General features: G+C 44.5%; 2 protein-coding genes across 3 annotated transcripts in view; one reads left to right on the top strand and one right to left on the bottom strand.

Moving 5' to 3' along the window:
* LOC101517949 (holocytochrome c-type synthase-like) overlaps positions 1-20489 on the bottom strand; it is a 91813-nt gene that overhangs the window by 46373 nt on the left and 24951 nt on the right. The window lies entirely within an intron of this gene.
* LOC101527686 (small ribosomal subunit protein eS12-like) lies at positions 807-1459 on the top strand. The gene is made up of 2 exons (XM_058665608.1): positions 807-1036; positions 1372-1459. The coding sequence occupies exons 1-2, from the start codon at positions 807-809 to the stop codon at positions 1457-1459; spliced, it is 318 nt and encodes a 105-aa protein (XP_058521591.1).

Below are 20489 nucleotides of genomic sequence, written 5' to 3'. Positions count from 1 at the left end.
TTTCTCCGTGTTTTAAGAACTGTCAATGCCCATGGAGACACTTCCATGACATCATGGACTGAACTAGCTTTCTATCCAACCGCAATCTTCTGCTCTTGTACCAATGTTTTCTGGAATCGTTTTTCTATGAAAAAGAAATAACTTTTTGAACTTTTGCACTTGGATCTTTATTTCAGGTTGCACATCTGGTAGGATTTGAACTGAGACAGTGTAATAACCAAGATAGTAAATATTCTGGAAACCTGGCTACGTCGCAGAGTGTAGATAATCCTCCTACTGGCTTTGGAGTCAGACAGTCTGTGTTTGAAACTCTATTAGTATGTAAATATTTAGTAATAAAATGATTGTTATTTCTAAGCTGCTGGAAGTATGTTTCAAGACAAGGCAGAGCTAGGAACTCCAGAAAAATGATGACGCTCAGGAAGGATGGAAGACACTTGCTGAAATAAGCCAGACCCAAAAAGGCAGCATCACATGTTTTCACTGATTTGTGGTAAGTAATACACAGGAAATTTAAAAATTAACATATATGAGTGAAATTGACATCCTGAAATGTTGTTACTGCTTATGACCTCCTGAACAGTGATCTTTCTAGTTTGACTAGTTGAACTCTTTGTTTAGTGAATCATTAAGCCTTTTACTAAAAAGAAAACTAAAAATATGTTATTGCATCTGTATTTTGAAATACATGGACTTTGCTCACTTTCTAGAGATAAAATAAGCTTTTAAAAATCACACAAAACTCTTTCCTGCTGCCGAGTCACGCAGAGGCGAGGCCCTAGCACATTCACCCGTAACCCACCGCCATGGCCGAGGAAGGCATTGCTGCTGGAGGTGTAATGGACATGAACATTGCTTTACAAGAGGTGCTCACGACCACCCTTATCTACACCGGCCTTGTGCGTGACATCCGTGAAGCCACCAAAGCCTTAGAAAGGCACCAAGCCCACCTCTGTGTGCTGCCATCCAACTGTGATGAGCCCATGTATGTCAAGTTGGTGGAGGTCCTGTGTGCCAAACACCAGAACAACCTGATTAAGATTGATGACAGGGCCTGGCGCTGTGGCCTAGCAGCTAAAGTCATCACCTTGAACGCGCCAGGGTCTCATATGGGCGCCAGTTCTAATCCCAGTAGCCCCGCTTCCCATCCAGCTCCTTACCTGTGGCCTGGGAAGGCAGTTGAGGACGGCCCAAAGCCTTGGGACCCTGCACCCGTGTGGGAGACCTGGAGGAGATTCCTGGCTCCTGGCTTCGGATCGGCACAGCACCAGCCATTGCAGTCACTTGGGAGTGAATCATCAGACGGAAGATCTGTCTCTCCTGCTCTCTGTATATCCTCCTTTCCAATAAAAATAAAATAAATCTTTAAAAAAAAATTGATGACAACCAGAAACTTAGGGATTGGGTAGGCTTCTGTATAACTGACCAAGAGGGGAAACCCCGTAAAGTGGTTGGCTAAGGACAATGGCAAAGAATCTCAAGTCAAAGATGTCATTGAAGAATATTTCAAATGCAAGAAATGAACAAATAAATATTTGTCTCACCAAAAAAAAAAAAAAAAAACCACACAAAAATACATTGTTGCAAAAATTAAAAAGAAAAGAAGGGGAGAGAGACATGTATCATTATATTGTTGGAACTGTACCCATGAACTGTATGAAGTGTTTATATTTATAAAATTCAATTAAAATGATCAGAATATACAAGTAATTCATTTTGTTTTATTTTTATTTTATTTTTATTGGTAAATCAGATATACAGAGAGGAGGAGAGACAGAGGGGAAGATCTTCCATCCACTGATTCACTCCCCAAGCAGCCACAATAGCCAGAGCTGAGCCGATCCGAAACCTGGAGCCAGGAGCCTCCTCCAGGTCTCCCACGTGGGCGCTGGGTCCCAAGGCTTTGGGCCATCCTCAACTGCCTTCCCAGGCCACAGGCAGGGAGCTGGATGGGAAGAAGGGCTACCGGTGTTAGAACCGGTGCCCATATGCGATCCCAGTGCATGCAAGGCGAGGACTTTAATCACTAGGCTTTCATACCAGGTCCTCATTTTCTTTTTCTCAATACTGATTTTTATCTGAAAGGCAGATTTTATATAGCAAGAAAGAGAGACAGAGAAAAAGAAGTCTTCCAGCCACTGGTTCAGTCTGCAGAAGGCTACAATGGCTAGAGCTGAGCTGGTTCAAAGCCAGGGGCCAAAAGTCAAGAGCTTCTTCCAGGTATCCCATGTACAGGGTCCAAGGCTTTGGACCAGCCTCCACTGCTTTCCCAGGCTGTTAGCAGGGAGCCAGATTGGAAATGGAGCAGCCAGGACTCGATCTGCACCCATATGGGAAGCCAGCACTTGCAGGTAGAGGATTAACATACTATGCCACCATGCCAGCCTTTTTTCAAAAGCCCTTTTCAAAAGCCCTTTTCAAAAGCAATGACAGAAGTGCTGTGCTTTTCCTGTCTAGTTCCTGGAGAGGCCAGGTGTTTACAAGGACAAGAACAAAGTAGAAAGCATAGGCTTTCCAGTCCCATCCGGTCCCAGCCGGTCCCAGCCTGTAAGACGAGTATGGGGAGGCCAAACACAGAATGTGCTGCAAGTCACAGATATCCCAAGCACAATACAAAGAGCTTTGTCCAAGTGTGTTCCAAGCAACAACCGCCAACAAGGAAGGGACAAGCCAGTGGCGAGGGAAGGCAAAACAGCTCAATGCCCATGCTCGTCTATCCTGTTGAATCAAGGAGTTAAAATAGAAAAGAAGAAGAAGACACACCGAGTTGGGAGGAAATTCTCAACTAAAGTCTTCTGGGTTTTCTGGTTCAGTGGAGTTGATGGGCTGACCGAGGTGGATGTGAGCCAGAGAGATGTTGGGCTTGGCTCAGGGCCGGAGCAGCTCTGCTCCCGAGAGCAGCGGAGCACGTAGTCTTTAGGAGTGGGCTGCAGGCCTCTTCACTCAGTTGCAGCAGGTTTAATGAAGATCTTTTTTTGTTTGTTTTTAAAGAGAGGAGGAGACACAGAGAGGAAGATTTTCCGTCCGATGATTCACTCCCCAAGTAGCCGCAGTGGCTAGAGCTGAGCCGATCCAAAGCCAGGAGTTTAAGGAAGATCCAAAGCACCATGTTTACTGCAGATAAGGCTGTTGTCCAGTGGTTCTCAACAAGGGCCAATGTTGCATATTCCCCACACAAGAAAACTGTAGGTGGTAATGTTTGGAGAACAGTTTTGGTTATCAAGCAAAGGTGACAGAGGAGTGCAAGTGATGGTTGTACTCACACAGATTCCCACTACAAAGCATTATTTGGTTCAACACATCAATAGTGTCAAGATACAGAAACCCCCATCCAGATGGGCCACTCTGGAACAACAGTGATTCAGCACCTGCCGTGAGTTAGACCACACCTCTTCCCTCACGAACTCCTGTAGTAGTGCAAGACACAGGCTCACAGGGCCGTACCACAGTGACATGTGTTCATGGTGGAGGTGATACGGGAACACAGATGTAAGAGCAGTCATTCCTGCTAGGAAAAATTGTCACCAGCAAACGAAGTGGAGATGAAAAGCAAAAGGAAAGAGTAAAATGTACCTGGTGTAGTGCGAAGAGCAGAAGCCATCCAGGGCACCTGGGACACACACTTTGTGCAAACAACGGGAGACAGGGATGGCAAGGAGTGAATGTCATGGTGAGACTCTTCACTCTGCTTCAAGCACAGGGCTCAAGAAATTTGGCAAGACTTAATGGTCAGATATATAGCTTAAAAAAAAAAAAAAAACAAGATGTGGACCCGGCACGGTGGCCTACTGTCTAAACTCCTCGCCTTGAATGCTCCGGAATCCCATATGCTCCCGGAATGCCGCTATGGCCAGAGCTGTGCCAATCCGAAGCCAGGAGCCAGGAACTTCTGGGTCTCCTACATGCATGCAGGGTCCCAAGGCTTTGGGCTGTCCTCGACTGCTTTCCCAGGCCACCAGCAGGGAGCTGGATGGGAAACAGAACTCCTGGGATTATAGCCAGCACCCTTATGAGATTCCGGGCACGTGCAAGGTTAGGACTTTAGCCACTAGGCTACCATGCCAGGCCCCAGATATATATCTTTAAGATAAGGCATATTTGTTATCTTTTGTTAAAAAAATCAACTTCCCTGGAATAAAGAATTTGTGTAGGGATGCTGTGGCATAGTAAGCTAAGCAACTGCTCTCAGCACCAACAGGTCCCATTTGAGTCTTCATTGTTCCACTTCTGATCCAACTCCCTGCTAACACACCTGGAAAAGCAGAAGAAAAATGGTCCAAGGGCTTGAACCCCTGCACTCATGTGGGAGACTGGGAAAAAGCTCTTGGCTCTTGGCTTCAGTCTGGCACAGCCGCATCCCAGCTGTATGGTCACTGAGGAAAGGAACTTGTAGATGAACGATCTCTCTCTCTCTATTCCTCTGCCTCTTGTAACTCTGCATTTCAGTACATTAAAACACCTCTTCTTAAAATAAACAAATAAATGGGTATGAGATGGATCTCATTCCTAAATCCACTGTGACAACTTCACACCCAAACGCAGTGGTCTGCACCAGAAAGCCCACCAGCACTCTGCTGTTAACTCACCAGCCTCCTCTTCGCCACATATGTGTGCCAGATTCTACTACTGTATAATTCAATAATTTTTAACAAATTTTCCAAATTCTGCCACCCTCCCTACCATCCAGCTGTAGAGCATTTCTGTGAGCTCAGGGTCCCCCCTGAGCATCTGTGCTCAGTCTCACGGCCTCTCCCCAGCCTGAGGCAACCGCAGATCTGCCCTCTGTCTCTCTCTAGTTGCCATTTCTCGGCATTGCACATCAATGGAAGCATGCCACGTGCGGTCTTCTGCCTCTGGCTCCTTCACTTAGCATAATGTTTTTGAGGTTCATCATGTGGTAGCATGAATCAATAGTCTGTTCCTTTTTATTGCCGAATGATATTCTCCTCAGATGTCTGTTGAAAAGATTGTGCTGGTTTTAGAAAGGAATACGGATAGGAGACTGAATAAAGTAGAAGTTAAACGACCAGGGCATGGGCATTGTTGTGGCACAGACGATCAAGCTGCTGCCTGTGACACCAGCGTCCCATGTGGGTGCCAGTTTGAGACCCAGCTGCTCCATTTCTGAACCAGCTCCTTGCTACTGGTCCGAGAAAAGCAGCAGAAAATGGCCCAAGTGTTTGCGTTTTTGCCACCCACATGGGAGACATAGGTGAAGCTCCTGGCTCATGGCTCCTGGCTCCTACTAGCTCAACCCTGGCTATTGGTAGCCTTCTAGGCAGTAAAATAGTCAATGGCAGATCTTTCTGCCCCGCCCCCTCTCTCTGTAACTCTTTCAAATAAATACATAACTCTTTAGAAAAAAAAAAGGCAGATTAATTAAGGGATGATAGTTGCTGTTTAGGCTAGAAATACAGCAGGTTTTAGCTGGCCAAGTGGCTGTGGGCTTGAAGAGAAAGGGAAGGGATGGGATGACATGAGACTTGGAGGCCATTGGCTTCCGTGTGTCAAGGAGCAAGGCCTACCAGGTTCCAGGACCATCTGGGGCTGCGAAGCTTGGGAGAGCTCTGAATACCTAAGGGGCTAGGAGAGCAGGATGAGAAGAGCTTGCACACTGCAGCAGACGCATACCTGGCCCGAGGCACAGAGTGTTCGGCCAATACTTGTTAGTTTTTCTGTCCTTCTACTGATCTGCTGAGGGGCTAGCTCATTCGGCATTAAGACACACACACACACACACACACACACACACACAATTATGCCTGTCAACTACACAGGTGACACAAAACTATTAGGGATGAAAATTTTGGAATAAAAGACTTCAAAATACCTTTGACAGACTCAATGAGCTGTAGCAGAACTGAGTCGGCTCCGTGGCAGTTCGAGCCCACAGTCTGTGATTTCCTGCTTACTTCTCTTTCTAGGGCGTTGTAAACTTTGTGAGAATTAGGACCCAAGGAAAACCATCTGAAAATAAAGCCCACTGCTTCCTCTGGGCTATTGAGGCCTTTCCTTTGTGGTTTCCTAGGGGTCGAGGGGCTCTTGTTGCAACAAGAGGGTCTGTGGCTACTCGACGCTCTCACAGGCCCCTAAGATGTCCACAGATGAAACAAATGCTCTGCTGAGCCACTCCACTGAAGAGCATCCTTTGATCAGGTAAGCTTAGCGTGAGGCAGGCACTTGGCCTGGCAGTTGGGATACCCACATTCCGTGTGGCAGTGCCTGGGTTTGAATCATGGCTCTGTGTCTGAGCCTAGATTTCTACTAATGCCCACGCCAGGAGGCAGTGGATGCTTGCACTAAGGAGTGGCTTCCTGTTGCCCGAAGCCAAGATCCTGGTTTTGCACTGGCACAGCCTCTACCACTGAGGAGAGAACTAGAGATGGGAGCTCTCTTTTTTTTAAAAGATTTCTTTATTTTTATTACAAAGTCAGATATACAGAGAGGAGGAGAGACAGAGAGGAAGATCTTCCGTCCGATGATTCACTCCCCAAGTGACCACAACAGCCAGTGCTGTGCCGATCCGGAGCCAGAAACCAGGAACTTCTTTCCGGGTCTCCCACGCAGGTGCAGGGTCCCAAGGCTTTGGGGCGTCCTCCACTGCTTTCCCAGGCCACAAGCAGGGAGCTGGATGGGAAGTGGAGCTGCCGGGATTAGACCTGGCGCCCACATGGGATCCTGGTGCGTTCAAGGCGAGGACTTAAGCCGCTAGGCCACAGCACCAGGCCCTATTTTTTATCTTTTAAATTTATTTTTCTTGAAAAGAGTTAAAGAGGAAGGCGAAACAGGAAGAGTTTCCATTTGCTGGTTCCCCAAATGGCTGTGATGGCTGGAGCTGGGGGCTTCTTCTGGGTCTCCCACGTGGCTGCAGGGGCCGAAGCATTTGGGCAGTCTCTGCTGCTCTCCCAGGCCACAGGCAGGGAGCTGGATTAGAAAGAGGGCAGCCAGAACATGAAGCGGCTCCCATGCAAGATACAGGTACCGCAGGTGGAGGCTTAGCTTGCTAAGCTGTAGTGCCAGCCTCTGACCTTTACTTGGTAGTTTCTGTCTAAAGCAGCCTACTCTTGATATCTGCCTGGCAGTGTGCAGATATGTATTCTAAGGCCTGGCACCCAGCAGGAGGTCATCATGATAGTAACTAACAACAAGAGAGTGACTTGTTTAAGCTTGCACCCATCTGTGACAGCAGAGAGCTGGCCTAATGATCAGCTTTTGACAAGTAACTAATGGACAATGGAACACACAAGCCGTGCGGGCGAGGGTGCCTTTTTTTAAATGGAGTCCATTCAGATTTCCTGGTATTAAGCAGTGCTGAAAACATTTACTGTGCTTTCTGATTTTGTAAGTAGCATATGATCTTTGAGACAGAAATGTAGACGATGTTAACTTTTTGATTAATTCCTCTCTTTCATATACATTCAGTATCCATCTAACTATATATATATATATATACACACACGTACACACATACATGTAAGCCACATATTATAACTACATAATTGAGACCAACAGCTTGATTTCCAGTTTCAAATTAAAAACAGCTTTCTGTCACTAAGATTCTGAAAGCTTTGTCTATACTTAGGGCATGGTATTCTGCAGGGACATGCAGGTGACATGATTTGGGCTGTTTCTGGACGGGGGCCTGTGCGTCTCTCCACAGCCACCTGATGCTGCTTCCCCTTCAACCAGTGGCCCTCAGCACCAGCACCTGTTAGATCCTTCTCGGTGTTCACGGATAACATAACCTCTTGCTCTCTACTCACTTCAAAGGTTAAATTCTTGCCTAGATTTCTGTTCCTGCCCAGCAGCTAGTGTTTTTTTTTTCACTTTTAATTTCAGATTAGTTTTCATTTTACCTAACAAAAATTGTACAGATTTTTCAACCTTCATGTCATTCAGCCAGTTTCTAAGATGCCAGTTCTTCATAGGCCTGCCAAGGATACTGTGGCTCTCTTCTGCCATCTCCTGGCCATTCATATTCCCTGCATCCTGGCTTAGTACCGGGACAAACTGGAAAAGAAGGACCAGGATACAACAGGAACTTTTAGTGTGTTCAGTTATAAAACTCCATACTTTCTTAGTTCTCAGCTCTTGTTATATGAACTAAGGACAAACTTACTTAATTCCATTGGAAAATATACCTTGGAGACTTTCACTGGTAATAAATTCAACGAGAATCAATAGTGATATGTGAGCGTTAGAGAAATAACAGACCTAGTGCCAGTTCTAGGTGTCTTTGTGTGCTGTTTTCTTTTTTCCTTTTTTTTTTAAGATTTATTTATTTTATTACAAAGTCAGATATACAGAGAGGAGAGACAGAGAGGAAGATCTTCCGTCCGATGATTCACTCCCCAAGTGAGCCGCAAAAGCCGATGCTGCGCCGATCCGAAGCCAGGAACCAGGAACCTCTTCCGGGTCTCCCACACGGGTGCAGGGTCCCAATGCATTGGGCCGTCCTCCACTGCTTTCCCAGGCCACAAGCAGGGAGCTGGATGGGAAGTGGAGCTGCCGGGATTAGACCTGGCACCCATATGGGATCCCGGCGCGTTCAAGGCAAGGACTTTAGCCACTAGGCCACGCCGCCAGGCCCATGTGTGCTGTTTTCAAACCTGGCATCAACATTAGACAGTAAAGGAAGGCAAATTTTCAGGTCAGAAGAGGAAACGGATGGCAAAGTATCACTCACTACATAATGGTGACATTATGTTCCCCGAAGGTATTGCTACTCACACATATGTATTTCCCACATGTCTCAAGAGGGGGCTGGAGAAAGGGAACACCAAGCAGTTTGTGGGCACCGCAAGCTCTGGCTATGTGGGAGCGTCCTTCTCTTGCAGGGAAGTGTGTGCTAGCTCTCTGAGGTGGGTTTGAACGTGACTCCCAGGCAGAATGTCCTACAGTTGTTAGGGCTGGGCAGAGTGAGGCAGCGTCTGATCTCTTTGGCCAGGACATTGACAGGTGGGGGCACAACATCCTCTGCTTTCCCTGAGTCCTGAACAGTGCCCTGAGCCCTCTCCCTTTGCCCTCTGTGTCCCAGGATGCTTTGTGGTTGTCCCTGCACTTTCTGCTCTGAGTCACGGCAGCTCCATCTGACTCGTGCATATCACTCATTCAAAACACCTGTTAGGAGGAATGCTTTGCCTGAGGATCTGGGTCCATCCTCCTTTGGGCCTGAAAGTCAACGAAGTCTAAAAAGGTCAAGGCAGAGAATTGTGAAAGGATGTATTTCCTGGATCAGCTGAAAAAAGAGCACAGAGTCCTGAGAGGCAGAGAGCTTAGGGCTGTTACGGCGTGCGAGCGAGATCACTCCAGACATGTCTAAGGTTTATTAAGGAGTCTTTATTAACCAAGCTTGGTGATAACAGAGCACACTAGAAATAGCAAATCACAAGTCCATATCGCAGTCCAACCAATCATAATCCAACCAACATAATCCAAAGGGGAACAAATGGTCATTATCCTTAAGTTTATCTGTTAAGCTGAAGACCCTTGTCCCAGCTTCCCCGATAATGTAAGTTATCCTAAGAGACATGCAACAGATAACCTGGACACACTTACTAAGCTGCAGGCATTCACCTTTCCCTGGCTTCTCTGTCCACATTCCATCACTGCTAGGCCTCACCTCTCCTGGAACTCCTGATAGTACACAAAACAGAAACAACATTACCATATCCATTGTCCCATCTAAGCAGTACACAGGGACCATGATTGCTCTGACCAGCAGAGCCAGCAATGTGGACAGGGAGAGGGTCTGGGGATGAAGCACCAACAGAAAACCAGTGATGGTACAAGTCTCTCTTTATTGCTCCTTCACCTCTCCTTATATACTCCCCCCTCCCATGTCCTAGTTTAGCCAAGATATTGGGTACAGATGAGTCCAATTAGTTCAGGTGTTTTTAGCTACCAGCCCAGTCCCTGTTCCTGCCAGCTCAACGAGCACTAATCAACTCCTTAGCCCACTGTCAATAGGTGCTGGCTATCACTGGCTACACCCCGTAACAGGGCCTGCGGCTGAGGGGAAAAGTACCCGTGACAACCAGAGGTTTGGTCAGCGTGTGGCTGAGTGGGCTGACACAGGACTCGAAACAAGCACAGTACACCAAGATTCCTGGGTTTCGATCTGAAAGCCACGGGAAGCCACCGAAGACACACAGAGAAGGGGGCTGCAGAAGCCGATTTTAATTTCCCAAAGATAATCTGGAAAAGTCTACAGAGCAGAATGGAGAATAGATGGAAGCAAAAGAGACTAATGGCAGGACGACTGGAGAACTATCAGACGCGGGCAGACAATTCCCAGGGCTTTCACTGCAGCCATGCTGCTGGAGGGGTCAGGGAGGGGGTCTCTACAGGTGCATGCAAACAGGGCAGCGAGTGTCCCGCTGACTCCCTGCTTTCTGTTAAAGCCATCCCCAAGAATTGCAGGCATGATTTCAGATATCATGTCTTGTTGCTCTCGCTCACACTGCCTTGATTTAGACTGGAAACAAATAATGTGCAAGTCCTCCTGCCGCCTTATTCGCTGTGTGTGTGTGCGTGTGTGTGTGTGTGTGTGTGTGTGAGATACTTCTCATTGCAATGGATGCCTGCCGCCTGAGCCACCTGTTTGTAAAGTTTCCCAATAGCGTCAGTTCAAAGGGGAAGCAAAACTTACACATACCTCTAGAAACTGAAAACATCAACTCTTGATTTCCTCTGCTGTCTTGCAGATAGTTCAATTAGGTACCCTGGGTTCGCCCATGACATTCCTATCCTGGACCTTACAAAAACAAAGCAAAACAAAACCAAAAAACCCCACTGATAAAAGAAGCAACAGCCACTCAGGCAGAGCAGGGAACCTTAGTTTCGCAGACTTCCTGGGAGCTCAAGGCAGCAGCAATGGCCCCTGCGTCCAGTAACAGCGCTTTTAACAGTGGCGGGATTCTCTGCTGTAGTAGTCTATGCTTGTTCGGGCTACTCTGAGGGTGACTAAGCTGTCTTCTGGCAAATCGTATTTTATCATGTGGTCTCCCAAACTAGCCAGAATTGGTTTCTGTTGCATGCGATTATGAACACCAACTGTTAGAGACATTGAAACCAGGAACATCTGCAAGCAACAGATTCTTAGGGAAAATACAAGGGTCTTTTTATTTTATTTTTCATGATACAGTTCCATAGGCTCAGGGACTTGCCCTTCCAACCTCTCTATCCGCCCTTCCCCGCCCCCAGTACAGGGGTCTGGATGGTTTTGGGAAGTGAAGGCTGTGAATCTCATCAAGAGACAGGATTCTGGCAGTGTTGCATGCAGAGGGGAGCCAGCAGGTGCAGATTAAAGTTTGCTAATCATCTAACCGTTCCATAAGAACAGACCAACTTATCCAGGAGAGACCATGAGATCTCAGCAGCCCTTAAAAGCTGAAGTCTCCAGGGGCAGTCAGAGCTCCATGAAACAGTACCAGGATTTGATATCGACTGTAGGCTTCGATATGGAGGAGTCACATGTCAAAGACTGGGACCTCAGTCCCATGACCACAAAGAGGAAGCGAATTCTGGCGATAACATAAATGCATTTGGAAATTCAATCTTTTCCCAAAGCCTTCAAAAAAAAACATGGTCCTGATGACCCCAATGATTTCATCTTAGGAGAGTCTGAGCAGTGATTTCATTTACATTACCACCATTTTTCTGACCCATGACCTTTGGGGAAAAAAAAAACAGTATTGGGTTAAAACCCATTAAGTCTGTGGTTTCTTGTGAAGCATAAATAGAACACTAAAACAAGCAAGCAGAGAGGATGTTTTCAGGGAAGAGGTAAAAATCGAAAGCCTGGAGAATCCAAGACTCACAGAGCTGGTGGTTTCTTCTAAGGATGACTCCCACTGAAAAGAACAGACTTCCAAATTCTTAGTCTGTAGGGCTCAGCTTGTCAGTAGCAGTGGTCAGCACACATGGAGAGCTGTGCCTGGTTCTCACAGAAGCACACCTCGATTTGCTTTTCATCTGCATAATCATCATACACAGGCTTGATCCTGAAGACCACATTACTTCTAAAGAATCTATTTTTCTGCACAATAAAAACAATTAGTTCATAGTCTTCATTCATTCATTTTGCCAATTATCAAACAAATCACCCTGAGAGGATGTCATGAGCTATTGAAGGCTCCAATTATAGCAACAATGGAGAGAAAGCACCTTTTGAGGTTAGGGTACTATTCTACAGCATACAATATGTCCTCTAACAGCCAACACTCTGGGCCAGGAGCACCAACTCAGACGGGTTGCTTATCACTGTTATAAGTACTGACCCGCTTGTAAAGTTTGGCTTCTATTTCTGTGGCTCAGGCTTAAAAGTTTTAATCTAACTCTGCTGGTTCTACCTTCAGACCAGAGATGGTCTCACCAAGAAGCCATTGAACTTACCAGCACAATAAGATGCTGGACTTTATGATTGGTCAAAACCTCCAATGAAAGAATCTCAACTGAATTTGAACTATGGAAATGCAACAAGGTGGAGCAATCCACTGTGGCGGGGGAGGGTTTGGGGAGGGGTGGGGGGAATCCCAGTGCATTAAAAAAATGTGTCACATAACGCAATGAAATTAATAAAAAAAAAAAGAAAATTAAAAAAAAAGTTTTAATCTAGAGAGAATGATTTTTGTAAAAAACATGATAATGGTTCCAAAGTGCAGTCATCTTAGTTTCTAATGCAGCTGTGCTTCTAACAGTTACTTCAAAGTTCAGCCAAAGAGGAATATACATAAGGTCCAAGGATCCTATGGGCTGCCTTCTGAGACTGCAATGGTTAGTGGCACCAAATTATACTGCTTGGCAATCACCTTGGTGTAAAAACTGACTACATGGGGCCCGGCGGCGTGGCCTAGCGGCTAAAGTCCTCGCCTTGAAAGCCCCGGGATCCCATATGGCTGCTGGTTCTAAGCCCGGCAGCTCCACTTCCCATCCAGCTCCCTGCATGTGGCCTGGGAAAGCAGTGGAGGACGGCCCAATGCATTGGGATCCTGCACCCGTGTGGGAGACCCGGAAGAGGTTCCTGGTTCCTGGCTTCGGATCGGCACGCATCGGCCCGTTGTGGCTCACTTGGGGAGTGAATCATCGGACGGAAGATCTCCCTCTCTGTCTCTCCTCCTCTGTGTATATCTGGCTGTAATAAAATGAATAAATCTTTTTTTTTTTTTTTTTTTGCGTTTTTTTTTTAATTTATTATTTAACTTCAGTAATTACATTGTATTATGTGACACAATTACATAGATACTTGGGTTCTCCCCACCCCTCCCCAAACCCTCCCACCATGGTGGATTCCTCCACCTTGTTGCATAACCACAGCTCAAGTTCAGTTGAGATTCCCCCATTGCAAGCGTATACCAAACATAGAGTCCAGCATCTTATTGTCCAATCAAGTTCAACGGCTTCTTAGGTATACCCTCTCTGATCTGAAGACAGAGCCAGCAGAGTATCATCCCAGTCAATTGAAAGCTCCAACATACCATCAGTAAAAATTTACATCATTATGGAATTAATTGACATAGTAATGAGTAACCAATATATTAAAAGTAAATGCGAGTTCCCAGTCACCTTCTGTGACCACCTCACCTATACTTCAATTTTAGTTTATACACAACATATAACATTCAAAACATAACATGTTATACATAACATCATATCATCTTAAATTAAGGCAAACATGTGGTATTTAACCTTTTGGGATTGGCTCATTTCCCTTAGCATTATGGTTTCCAGTTTGGCCCATTTGGCCACAAAGAACTGCATTTTGTTTTTTTTAATAGCTGAGTAGTATTCCATGGAGTAGATGAACCATAGCTTTCTTATCCAATCCTCTGTTGATGGGCATTTTGGTTGCTTCCATGTTTTTGCAATTACTGATTGTGCTGCTATGAGCATAGGAGTGCAAAAATGAATAAATCTTTAAAAAAAAAAACTGACTACATGAAAAAAAAATTTTAAATGACTCCATGGCCAGTTTCAAACTATTAACATGGCATTACGGCAACTGAACATGCACTGGGATAAGTTGTACAATAGAAGGCCATTAAATGATACTTCTAGAATACATAGACAACAGATTGTCCATCAAGGGGCTACGGTGATGGTGTTTCAGACTAACCCTCTGACTGTGGTGTCAGCATCCCATATGGGCCCTGGTTCATGTTCCTGCTGCTCCGTTTCCGATCCAGCTCTCTGCTTATGACCTGGGAAGACGGTGGAGAATGTCTCAAGTCCTTGGGTCCCTGCATCCATGTGGAAGATCTAGAGGAAGCTTCTGGAGACTGGCTTTGGATCAGCTCAGCTTCAGCTGTTGCAACCATTTGAAGAGCGAACCAGTTAACAGATCTCTCTGTCTCTCTTTCCAATGAAATATAAATAATAAAAAATTATAGAACTATAGGTATAAATAACATAATTAGGAACTGATGAGGTAGGGGTATTTATCACATTTGCTTTTTTACATATTCATTTATTTTTATTGGAAAGTCAGATGTACAGAGAAGAGGAGAGACAGAGAGGAAGACCTTCTGTCCAATGATTCACTCTCCAAATGACCTTTCTCTCATGCGGGTACAGGATCCCAAGGCTTTGGCCCATCCTCGACTGCTTTCACAGGCCACAAGCAGGGAGCTGGATGGGAATCAGGGCCATCAGGATTAGAGCATATGTAAGGTGAGGACGTTAGCCACTAGGCCACCGCGCTGGCCACCGCACCAGGCCCCAATGTTTGCTTTTAATTTAATTCATTATAAATTTGGGATCTGGACACCACTGAATCCTGCAGTGGGACAGAAATCTCATCCAGCTATCTTTACTATCCTACCAGCTATGTAATTTATTTAGCAGTAACATAATCCCGAACTTTATGAGCATTGATTTCATAATACACTTGTGACATTACAGCAGGGTCTTATGGTATTAAACTCCAAAAGGAAAGGCTCCCACAGGTTCTTATTCTGTTGCTTTAATTTTTGGCTTCTCAGAACCTGAATCCCTTTCAATTATTAGAAAATTCCCACCCTAAGAGTCTTAATATGAAGCTGTGATAACAATGTCCAATATTTGCTTTCCCAGCCTCTCTGGCAGTTACTGCATAAGCAGCACGGTGCAGGAGCAACCAGGATGCTCACCCATCCTGCACCTTGGCCTGCGGCGATGCAGCAGTGGCACCTCCACTAATCTTGTTCTGATGGTTTGGCTGCACAACCTTCCCACTTGGTCTTTCCTTCTGTTGATCCTGATTGCATTTTTTTTCTTAAATTGTACAACTTAGCTCATTCTATAAGAACTAGATGTTCTTCCTTTCTGTGGGCCATCCTGCAGTCACTATTGTAGAGGCATCAGAGGAGCCCTAACAACTCTAGCTGCTTGATTCTCTACTGTATTTATTTTTCCTGTCTATAATTCACATGCATATAATATACTACGTAACAGTCATGGTGATGGGTTCAAGATGTGCACGCAAATACACATACATCTCAGTTTAACTCAAGGTCAGAAAATACAACACTAAACGTATAATTCAGAGAAAGCAGTAAGAACATGATTGGTGCAAGTACCAAGAAAAATCAACAATCATACTAGGAACAGAACCTGATGTGAACATAGAGCTAAGGGGTACTTCTGCAAGAACCAAGAAACCTGTTTCTCAAGTATAAGTACTAGGGTTAAGTTGGTTACCCAAGCTCACAGCAACCACTAAATGCATCTCTAGAAACCAGCATCAAACCTTGTTTAAAATATATATGCCAAGGCCTGGCACGGTAGCCTAGTGGCTAAGATCCTTGCCATGCATGTGCCCAGAATCCCATATGGGCGCCAGTTCAAGTCCCGGCGACCCCGCTTCCCATCCAGCTCCCTGCTTGTGGGCTGGGAAAGCAACTGAGGATGGTACAAAGCCTTGGGACCCTGCAGCTGTGTGGGAGATCCAGAGGAGGCTCCTGGTTTCAGATAGGCTTAGCTCCAGCCACTGCAGCCATTTGGGGAGTGAATCAGCACACAGATCTTCCTCTCTGTCTCTCCTCTCTGTATATCTGACTTTCCAACAAAAATAAATATATTTATCCCAACAAAACTTTATAAGTTTCCATGATTCAGTATATCCCAAGGAGCACTATGGTTAAGATATCTGCACCCTGCATCAGAGGGCCTAGATTTAATCACAGGCTTTCGCTCCCGAGTCCAACTTTCTACTGATGTCCTGGCGTGTGGTGGGGAGGCCAGCAGTGATGGATCAAATCATGAGGTTGCTGCCTTATATGTGGGAAGCCTGGATGGAGTTCCTCAGGTTTGACTTTAATCCAGCCCTGGTCACTGCTGGCATTTGGGGAGCGAACCCATGGATGAGGGTTTTCTAATAAAAACAAGATCACAGGAGGGTATATGGATATTATCTACACACACTCAGCGATCATAAGAGGAAGAAAGTTTCTACACGTTTACACAAAAGTTGTTTTCTGTTTCTGAGCCTGCTAATATTTCATGGCTATGTTCCATTTGATTTAAGATTAATTTCTCTTTTACCGCAGAATGTCATTTTGGGAAAATATCAACAGTTCTTGCACCTTGGATAATCTAATATGTTAATTTTCCCACCATGGATCTTGCTCATCGTAGCCAAGGTGTTAGGTGACAGACCAGGCTCCTAAACATACCTGTATATGAATACAGAACAGAAAAGATAATGGCCATTCATTGTTCAACGATGTTGCTATAACACAAGAGGTGAGAAAAAGTCTTTTTAAGGTCTAAGTCCTTTGAATTAGAGAGGTAGGTCAGGAAAAACAAAATATGTCACTAACTATGGGTTATCTTAGCCTTTGGGAAAGAGCTGATATTACAGGTTAAGTTTAGTGATGATATGAGAACTTCACTCCTAACTCCACTGGAACCCTCTGTTTCTTAATGCTTACATTTATCTTTTTAAAATATTTATGCCATTTGTGGGGTTTTTTCTGAACTTGGAATTTTTTAAAGATTTATTTTTTAATTTTACTTTTTATTATTATTTTTTTCTATTCATTTATTCATTAATTACAGTGTATTACATGACACAATTTCATAGGTACTGGGATTCTCCCCCCTTCACCCCAAACCCCTCCCCCATGGTGAGTCCCCCCACCTTGTTCCATAGGTCCTAGGATTTCCCTTATCCCCTCTCCAGTCCCCTCCCTGCTCACTGAATTCCCTATATCATTACTATAGTATAGTTCTTCATACACAGTCACATTTCCATCAGTGTGGGCACAGATAATGGCAGAGTCCAGCATCCTATTGTCAAGATATAATAAACAGTTTCATTGTAAGTCCATCTTTGATCTGGAAGTAGAGATGCATATTACATTGTATCCTCACATCTGAATATGATAGTCTCCATTACACAGTTACTATACATCCCCTTAAATGAAAAGTCATAATACAAAATCAAAAACAGGAATTTGTAACTTGGAATTTTAAAAAATAATTTTCAGGGTCCTGTACAGTAGTCTAGTTGCTAAAGTTCTCACCTTGAACATGCCAGGATCCCATGTGGACACCGTACCGGTTCTAATCCCAGCACCCCCACTTCCCATCCAGTTCCCTGCTGTAGCCTGCGAAAGCAGTCAAGGATGGCCCAAGGTCTTGGGTCCCTGCACTCGTGTGGGAGACCTGGAAGAGGTTCCTGCCTCCTGACTTCGGATAGGCTCAACTTCGGCCGTTGCAGCCACTTGAGGAGTGAATCATTGGACAGAAGATCTTCCTCTCTATCTTTCCTTCTGTCTCTCTCTCTCTCTCTCTCTCTCTCTCTATATATATATATATATATATGATTTTCCAATAAGAATAAACAAATATTTTAAAAATTATAATAATTTTCAAAAATTATAGTCACTAAAAATCCTAAAGAAATTACAAAAAAAATCCATATAATTTTCCCAAGTGATTACGTTTTATATCAATATAATAAATACCAAACATGTTTATACAACTGCAGCACCTCTCAGGGGAGCGAGACCCTGAGGATACCTTGATTTTTGAGCTGGGAAGCATGTCTCTGATCTTTGGTTTCCAGAGCTATGTAATTTTGTTAACAGTGACAATGAGAGACTGACACACTGCATGATAAGTAAGGCAGCCGCTTTCTGATACCTTCCTGGTGCTCAAGAAAGCTTTTATGAATTTCTCTAAGTTCAGAATAAGGGGAAAAGCCTTCCACAAGGGAATTCCTGGAAGGCTTCGTGGATTTAGGTTTTTTTTCTTGAAGATAGTTACACAGATACATGTCTTAGTTCCCCCAATTCTTCAAGGAATGAGAGATCTGTTTCAAGTGGTGGGAGTGAAAAGGGCAAAGGATGCGAGCCCAGTCCTGCTGACGGCAGTGCCGCAGGGAAGTTGGCCCCCTTTGGCTGGAACGGAAGGCACAGGGGGCGTGCAGTGCAGATGTCCCTGTTGATTCCCTTGGTAGTCCATGCATGGGCTGCCACTGGCTTTCCTTCTGTGCAACCCATTCCGTCAGTGAGGAGATGTTTAACAGATGATTCTTCTAAAAATTCATTATCACCATTGTTCTGAGGTGTGCAGTAAAAATCCCATTTCAGTGGGTCTACTTGGCTCTCTTGCCAGAAAGCTATTTAGAACTTACGAGGCAAGAGAATATTCTGTGAATGTTCTGTGAGTTTCTGATCAGCTGTTTACTACTCTGTTAGTCGTTCACTGCGGAGATGATAACCCACTCAGAAATGAATGGTCTCATCTTCTGCTCCAATGACTGCATGTGCTTGTGTGAGTGACCGCTTTCATTTTTTTTTTCTTAATTTAAAGAATTTACCTAAAGGGAACAAATTTATCTACTTAAGTGACAGTTTTAAGAGCATAAGGATACTTCCTGCCCTACCCTGCCTTCCGCCCTTCATCCTACTTTCTTCCTTTTTCCCTTGTAATTTTTACCATCACAAGCATAACCTTCCACTAAATACACAATCCAACCAGCAGTGAGCCTGTCCTTCAAGAGTATACCTAAGGACTGAAAGTGTTAACCCTCAAATGTGGATTTTGCTAATACACATTTTATGTTTGGACTCTGCGTATCAGTAACCACAGAATCAGGGAAGATGTCGTACACTCACTTTTCATCACCACCCGAGGAGAAGCAGGAGCGTCTGTGAGTTTATCTGCAAGTCCACAGCATGGCTCTGGTCAGTGCTATGCTACTGTTCAGCATCTTTATACCGCCCTACAAGGTCTTGACTGGCTTTGTGAATTTCAACAGCAAATTTCTATGTTAACTAGAATATTCCATACAGAGGAATGATGGCAATCTCCAGCTGGGACGCCCCAAAAGCTGTGCCCATCTAGTTAAGACTGTCTTTCATTTTTTTTAAGAGAAATTACAGAAATATTTGAAACTTGAGAGAATATACATATTCAAGGAGAGGTTACAAAAGTAGGTAGACCTAATGAAACCAGCTGTGGTTGGAATTTTAATGTTTGCTCAAGGTGGCATTACAAAACAGGGGAGAAAACAAAGACCCCTGAGCTGAAATTAAAAGGCAGTGAATTCATAAGGCAAACTAGATGGCAGTTTAGATAATAATTCATCTGAACCTGTGCCTATCAACATGCCATTAAAGCAAATTCATAACTGGTCACTTGTCTAAACACAAAGGACAGCACATAAATACAAGTACTAGACAAAATATAGACACCAATGCTGGGAAGCAATGTTTAAGACATGACACCAAGTTGCAGACACCTTTAAAGACAGACAAGTGTGACTAACCACAAGTTTCAAATTTCTGAACTAAAAGAAAATGACAGGGGTGGACCTTTGGCCTAGTGGTTAGCAAACCACTTGGGATGCCTGTATCCCATATGGAAGTGTCAGGGTTTTTGTCTCAGCTCTGCTCTTAAATCCAGCTTCTTGATAGCGTGCACCCTGTACATAGATACAGTAATTGTTTCTTTGCCACCGATGTAGGAGATCTAGACTGAGTTTCCAGTTACTGGCTTCTACTTGGCCAGCTTCTGCTGTTGCAGGCATCTAGGAGAGTGAACCAACGGACAGGAACTCTGTATTTTGCCTTGGCAATCTGTCCATCTCTCCTTCTCCCTCTGCCTCTGTCCCTCAGATAAATAATTTTTAAAAGGACAGATGACAACAATGAAAGGCAAAATTGCAATCTACAAGACAAAACATTAGCACACTTTTGTATTTGATTCTTAAAATAACGGTGAGAGTTTGAAGAAATCCCTCAATTTTCCAATCTTGCTACCCTGGTCCTATTCAATTCAGCACCTTTAACTGCAGGTGCTTAAATAAGAATCAGAAATTTGATTCCATGGGAAAAGAAGATGGCCCCAGAACACTACCCCATTAATCCCCCAAACAGAGCCTTTTTTGGAATGAATGTGTAGCACAAATTGGAAAAGGCAACAAAACATATTCTGTGTTTATGTTTAGACTTGCATTCATTTCATTTTATTTCTTTTCCTATCTATATTCCCTAAAATTT

This window comes from Ochotona princeps, chromosome 6, assembly GCF_030435755.1.
Source record: "Ochotona princeps isolate mOchPri1 chromosome 6, mOchPri1.hap1, whole genome shotgun sequence".
Lineage (NCBI taxonomy): Eukaryota > Metazoa > Chordata > Mammalia > Lagomorpha > Ochotonidae > Ochotona > Ochotona princeps.
The sequence above is the reverse complement of the archived record's forward strand: the minus strand, read 5'-3'. Positions and strand labels throughout refer to the sequence as shown.